At 39.2% G+C, this 7,316-nt stretch overlaps 1 protein-coding gene across 1 annotated transcript; it reads left to right on the forward strand.

The window, feature by feature from the left end:
- Window positions 1–3,281: 3,281 nt before the first annotated feature.
- LOC119882084 (gastrula zinc finger protein XlCGF28.1-like) lies at window positions 3,282–4,969 on the forward strand (the record flags this gene model as incomplete). The annotated part of the gene is given in 2 exon segments (XM_038692101.1): window positions 3,282–3,557; window positions 3,662–4,969. Coding segments are annotated over 2 exon segments (1,327 nt in total), but the record flags the coding sequence as incomplete, so codon positions are not given.
- Between the last annotated feature and the right edge of the window lie 2,347 nt (window positions 4,970–7,316).

The raw sequence follows: 7,316 nt of genomic DNA on the forward strand, positions 1-7,316 counted from the left end.
GTGTTGCATGCCCTTACTGACATATTGATCATACGTTTAAACATTAATATTTGTATTAACGGTCTAAGCAGCTTAGAAGCAGCTAAAGCAGGCGACCCTGCAGGATTTAGGAAGTTTTATACATCCATAGAACTTGTACAAAAACCAGACCAGGCATTTAATGGAGACCTGCGTTTATTTGTCAAAATGTGTTCCCACACCATGCCAGTAAAGGAGGTAGGCGGCTATTTGGGGCTCGGCTAATAATTGAAGTTTTACAGTAATAACATAAGAAAATATTAAAATTGTCATCAGTAGGAATTTGTTATATTAAAACACTGTAACATCAGGCCACCAAGCCATTCTTAAATTCAAAATCCATCCTTATCACTGCTCCATGTAGTATAGTTTATTTCTGTTTACCTTTTTATGATTGTTGTATATTGACTGTTTCTTGTCTGGTATGTAGCAGAAGGGAGTTGCAAACAGAACTTCTTTTTACAACCCTGTTGTAAAATGACAATAAAATAATTTTGAATCCTTGAAAGTACTGTGAAATTATTTAGTTATACTATTTAATAGGGGACAATTCACAGTGAATGTATTGTTGCAATACATGTACTGTAAGTTGTCTTCTATTAAATAGGTGATTACCTGACTACTGAGAATCTGTTCTCACAGGACAGCCTCCATATGCTGCTGAGCACACATTGATAAGTGGGTCTGACGTAGGCTACTCTCATGTGGGCAATGCTCCTAGTTTACAAAGCTTGACCGGTCGTAGCTTTCTCATTTTTTCCCAACTTAATATCTGACTCCGCCCACACAGCCACTAAGTATTCATCAAGCTTGCATTTTGCGTCCACTGATGTGATTGCACTTGAGAGTTTGTTGATGTGATGAGCTTTTCCGACTCACTTCAATGACTGTGTGTGTTTGTGAGCCAGCGACTGAGTAAGAAGGTGGCGCTGAATGGCATAGATTTTTTCTGTGGAAAAAATACTTCTAGTGCTGGGGAAACTCAGATTTTTAATAAATTGCATCCACATTTTGGCTTTTTGATTCCATGATATTCTGCATTTTACAGTAGATTAACATTTTTATTATCAATTTCTGTGAGTCCATCCCTTTTTTCTGCATTGTCGAAATTGTAGCTGTCATCAGTCAGTTACACAGTGTACATTTATTTCACAGTTTTCAATTTAATATAAGAATAATTTATGTTTAAAATATTTTATTTGGTAAGCTGAATATAATTAAGAACATACACGTGACAACATAAAGTATGTCTAAAGAGATGGGTAAAGTATTTTATAGCGAAACCAGTATTCTTGTGTCACAGTGGGGTCGGGTCATTATTAGTGGCACTCTTAGTATTAGAGGGAGAACACCTGCCTGATCCAACAGAGGATTATGTCTGGAGTTCTGTTGCCGTATAGTGATGTTATTAAGATTTATTAAGTGAAGACTCATAAAGCTTGAAGGTTCTGACGCTAAACAACACAGCGGGTTTAGGTAAGTGAGAGGGAGGCCTGTCATCAGTCCTGAGGTCTGTGTAGGGTATAGCGGATTGATTTCAACTTCATTGGTTTCAAGATAAAAGCATCTCCCTTTCACTGACCAACAGAATAAAAGCCACGCACATTTTTCTTGATAAATTATTTAAAAGATGAGATCCAAAACCATAGAAAAGTCATCACAAAATCAGTATTCACATTAAGTATAAAACTACCATATTAAAGACTCAATATATAAATAAGTCAAAATTGCAGAAAAATCAGAGAGAACACAACACACAGGTCATATTCTTACAAAACATGTAAAAGGTGCAGTTCAGTAGAAAAAGATGTTTAACCTCAAACACCTTCAATAGATTAGTCTTTGTATACAATAAGTCTTCTATGTCTTGGGAATCTTTGTTTTAAAGTGAGTGCACAGTAGTGGCTGTTAAACTAACGGAGCAGTGTGAATGACCAACTGTGTGGATAAGAGCATTTGCCAAACGTCATAAATGTTCATTTTCCAAAAGTGTCTTGTGGTTTTTGTCAGTCTAGTGTGCAATCACTTCAAATGACTGACAGGCTGATCTACATCTGATGGACAGGAAACAAGACTATGAAGCGGTATTTTAATTATTCACCACCACAAAACATGCATATGACAGTGACACGTAGTTATGATAGTTGGTTTGCAGGTTAAATGTGCAGCTGTGGTTGGGGAAGATACATAGAGGAGTCCCTGATGGAGTGCTACAGGACAATCGACTGGGAAATATTTCTAAGGACTGTTATAAGAACATGATCGAGGGGAAGCTACAGCAGAACACCACCAGAGAGCTGTGTGAGGACCATCACAGACATGAACAGGCCAGCTGGAGCAGCAGAGGGGTCAATGGACTGAGCCGATGACTTAAACCAGTTTTTGAACAGGTTTGACTCAACAACGCTGGCCGGACCCCCCCACCACCTCCTCTAGTAGCCTCACCTCGGTCCTCCCACCTGGAGAAGCACACGGCACTGCGAGGATCATGTTCTTCGACTTCTCCAGTGCTTTTGAAACTGTCCACCATCTCCGGCTTGCAGAGAAGCTCTTGGTGATGCAGGTGGATCAGGACCTAGTGGCCTGGATCACTGACTACCTCACTGACACACCGCAGTATGTAAGGCTGCGTGGCTGCCTGTCAGACGTCGGGCCGAACATCACCCCTTAACTGCGATATAATATGCGTATATCACGGCCTGAAGTGAGCTATTGCTTAATTGTATATTGATCGCATAAAAAAAAAACTTATGGCAGGCTTATATAATGAGATGCACTGTTAACATAACTTTTAAACAGGTTGTAAAATAGGTAAAACGTAGCTGAATGTTGACCAGCTTTCCACATGTTATGACATCAGTTAATAAAATATTATATAATTATGTGGCATTAGGGCCATTCTGCATAATGATTAATCAAACATTCCTTACTCTGAATATATTTTGCTAATAGTAGCCTTCTTCTGTGCTTTTACTTACCTAACAATTTGAATGAATCTAAATCATCGCATTGGACCTACTTCTTCCACCACTGATTTTTTGTTTTTTTGTGCAAAATGATTATGTACAAAGTAACAAAGAAAGACGACTGTGCAGTAGTTTAGAAATGAGTATTACATTTCCTTGTGGAATAAAGCGAGGTAAATGTACTGATAACCTTGCTAATGATAATAAACATATAGGCCTGTTTCTAATGAAATGCCATCAGTTGAAAGCGGAACGAAAAGCTCCCGCACTCACACTGTCGGAACTTAACAGTGTGACATCCAGCGGAAGTAAACAAACCAAGCGCCAGATTTAGCCGCGTGAGTTAAATTCACTGGAAGACTTTATTGCAGTCGTAGGGCCGATAATTATTTCCTTTGAAATTAACCAACTTGTCTTCAGTTGAGTGTTTGAGAGAGTTTGTCAACGAGCGACTAACTGCTGAAGAAATATTCCGAGTTAAAAAACTAATCGTCGAGTACGAGGAAGAGATCGATCGTCAGCGCAGACTGCTGGATATCGTTTGGAGACACGAAATGAAGTTACACAGGATAGGTGTGTAAAACTTATATATACTGGTACTCATTTCCTCGCGTGTGTGCATCCTTTTCTTTCCCATCCCAGTAGTAGCCTGTTCCTTCTGTTCTCTGTCCCTCCAGAGCTCCCACAGCAACATGTCTGGAAGGAGGAGGAGGTTCTGGCTGACCAGCAGCTCTGTATTCAGGAGAGGAACTCCAGTCTGGACCAAGAGGACCCAGAGCCTCCACAGATTAAAGAGGAACAGGAGGAACTCTGTACCAGTCAGGAGGGAGAGCAGCTTGTACTGAAGCAGGAGACTGATACCTTTATGTTGACTCCTACTTATGAGGAAAGAGACCACAGTGAAGCAGAACTGAAAAGTGACCACCAGCTCCTCTCTCACAGCTGTCATGTAGCTGAGAGCCAAGATCCGAAAGGAGGCGAGCATGAAGACTCAGGATCAACTAGAGATGCAGAGCCAGAACAAAAGAATGAAGATCACAAAAGCAGAAGCCACAGAAACAATGTAAACAAGTCTACCATGTCAGAGGTTCACCATAATCCTCACACAGGTAAAAACTCCTGTGACACATGTGGAAAAGGTTTTAAGAGGAAGTCAGATTTGCAGAAACACCTGAGAATTCACACAGGTGAGAAGCCGTATTCTTGCAGCAGCTGTGGAAGAAGATTCAGATACACATCAGATTTGAGCGTTCATATAAGAATCCACACAGGTGAGAAACCATTTTCCTGTAAAATATGTGGGAAAGACTTCAGAACTAGCAGTGTCTTGATAGTTCACATGAGAACCCACACAGGTGAGAAGCCGTACCTTTGCAAGACCTGCGGCAAAAGATTCAGTGACATTTCAGCATTGAAAACACATATGACAGTCTACACAGGTGAGAAGCCGTATACTTGCAGCAGCTGTGGAAGAAGATTCAGATACATATCAGATTTGAGCGTTCATATACGAATCCACACGGGTGAGAAACCATTTTCCTGTGAAACGTGTGGGAAATACTTCAGAACTAGCAGTCAGTTGAAAGTCCACATCAGAACCCACACAGGTGAGAAGCCGTACCTTTGCAAGACCTGCAGGAAAAGATTCAGTGACATTTCAGGATTGAAAGCACATATGACAATCCACACAAATGAGAAGCCGTATACTTGTAAAACATGTGGAAAAGATTTCAGAGCTAGTGGGCACTTGAACGTTCACATGCGATATCACACTGGGGAGAAGCCGTACCTTTGTAAGACCTGTGGGAAATGTTTCTGTGAAATGAAAAAGTTGAAAACACACATGACATCCCACAGCAGTGAGAAGCCATATACTTGTGAAACATGTGGGAGATCTTTTAGACAGAGAAGTGGCTTGACAGTCCACATGAGAATAGCCCACACAGGTGAGAAGCCATATGTTTGCAAGACCTGCGGGAAAAGATTCACTCAGATTTCAGGCTTATCAGGTCATATAAGAATCCACACAGGTGAAAAGCCGCATACTTGTAAAACATGTGGGCAGTCTTTTAGCCAGAGTGGTCAGTTGATAGTACACATTAGGAGAGCCCACACAGGTGAAAGGCCGTACCTTTGCAAAATCTGTGGGAAAAGATTCAGTGACACTTCAGGATTGAAAACACATATGAGAACCCACACAGGTGAGAAGCCGTATACTTGTGAAACATGTGGGAAATCTTTTAGCCAGAGTTGTCACTTGAAAGTCCACATGAGAAGAGCCCACATTGGTGAGAAAACGTAGCTTTGCACGATCTTCTGGAAAATATATTCTAATTTGTCCAATTTGACACAGTACAGAAGATCGCACACAGGCATGTAGCATATATGTTGTAGATAATTCAGTTCCAGAGGTTTGTGGTTTAAACACACATAAACCCGCAGAAGTAAGGAGCTGCTTCATTGCAGCATTTGTGGGAAAAGTTTTACTGAAATTGCATACTTAAAAATAACACCCGTGGATCAATATACAGAGGAGAAATCATCCAGCTGAAACTCCTGTGGAGATGTGCATGTACAGCCCTCTGAAATCAGTTTTTTTTGTTGTTTTTGTTTTTTGAGATTCTGTTTAATTTCAAAATTCTGTGATTTATGTTTTCATTTTTCTGAATACTGTCTTTTACTGTTCAAGCACATTTTGTCATCAGAAAAAGTGTTTAATTATGTTGAAGATTAATAAAATACCAACAATTCAAAAAGAAAATATTAAACATTTTATTAATATCACTGAATTTGATATATCATGCAGATATGCATATAGAAATATTGAAATGTACACGCCATTATTAAAATCCTGCTATATCAGGCCCCGAAGCCATTCTTAAATTCTTCCTAGTTTACAAAGCTTGACCGGTCGTAGCTTTCTCATTTTTTTTTACCAACTTAATATCTGACTCCGCCCACACAGACACAAAGTATTCATCAAGCTTGCATTTTGCGTCCACTGATGTGGTTGCAGTTTTGAGAGTTTGTTGAAGTGATGAGCTTTTTCTAGTGTGCCGACGCACTTCAACATGACTGTGTGAGCCAACGATTGAGTAAGAAGGAGGCGCTGAATGGCAGCAGCATAGGGTTTTTCTGTTCATTTGGCTTAAGTGCTGTGGAAACCCAGATTTTTATAAATTGCCTCCACATTTTGGCAGATCCCACGATATTCTGCGTTTTACAGCGTAGTCTGCAGAAGCCTCCCTCACTAGTTACAATCCTTACTTTGCAAGTTAAGAAAAAAAAACTAACTTATTATGAGCTTTATGATAACATGCATTGTTAAACTATCCAACAGGATGTTAAATGGGTTAAACGGAGCTGAATGTTGACTAGCTGCTACATACAAATGTTATGACATCAGTGATTAAAATCAAATGTTATAAAATGGTGTGGCACTGACAGGCCATTATGGAAAATGTTGAAGTTAACATTTCTTATTTTAAATATATTTTGCAGTAGTTTTACTTAAATAACATTTTGAATGCGCTATGATTTACACTGTGGTATTTCTACTTGAAAAGCCATATTCTTGGAAGATGTGTGTGAAGGTACGCTGTCATCCAGTTCATAGTTATCCAAGAAAGGTTAATATCAAGGGCAACTAGACTTGGTTGAAGATATCTGAATATTGAATATTGTAAAACAGAACAAGGGGAGTGTGTTGCTCTACAGAGGAGGCGGCTAGAAGCGGCACATATTGGCACACTGGCACCGGCTCAATGTACACTATCCAGAACCTGGAGGAGGAACTGTACATGAGTGTATTAATATAATTTTGTTTCTTTTCATTTGAATCACAAACAATCTGGCACCTCATTTTTGTATTAAGATATTAATTTTGTTGAAGAAAAGGGACTGAGAATAGAGTTTACTTTTACATATTTGTAATCATCATAATTGTTTTGGAAGATTTGTTAAGTGATCCACTGTTTGGAAAGTTTGTGTCATGTCACGACAAAAAAGTTTAGAAACCACAACTAACCATCTGGTTTCTTCAATTTTCAGTCAGGAGCAAAAATCAAACTTTCAACTTTAAAGAAATAATTATTTGATATTTATTGTGATAATTATCAATATCGAATGGTATGAAATTTTTTATCGTGATAGCATTTTTGGCCATATCACCCAGCCCTACAATTTAAAGTGTAACCTGCAGCACAACACGCTCTATGGCTGACTAAAGTAACGTAACTACCCCTCAGCAGCGACCAGCAGAAACACTGAAAACTAGAATGACGATATGGGCATCTGCCCTATTACACATTAATTAATGTTCTAATTTGATCA

This window comes from Micropterus salmoides, unplaced genomic scaffold (genome assembly GCF_014851395.1).
Source record: "Micropterus salmoides isolate LMB-PRFRI ecotype aquatic unplaced genomic scaffold, ASM1485139v1 Ms_hic_scaffold_2891, whole genome shotgun sequence".
NCBI classification, from domain to species: domain Eukaryota; kingdom Metazoa; phylum Chordata; class Actinopteri; order Centrarchiformes; family Centrarchidae; genus Micropterus; species Micropterus salmoides.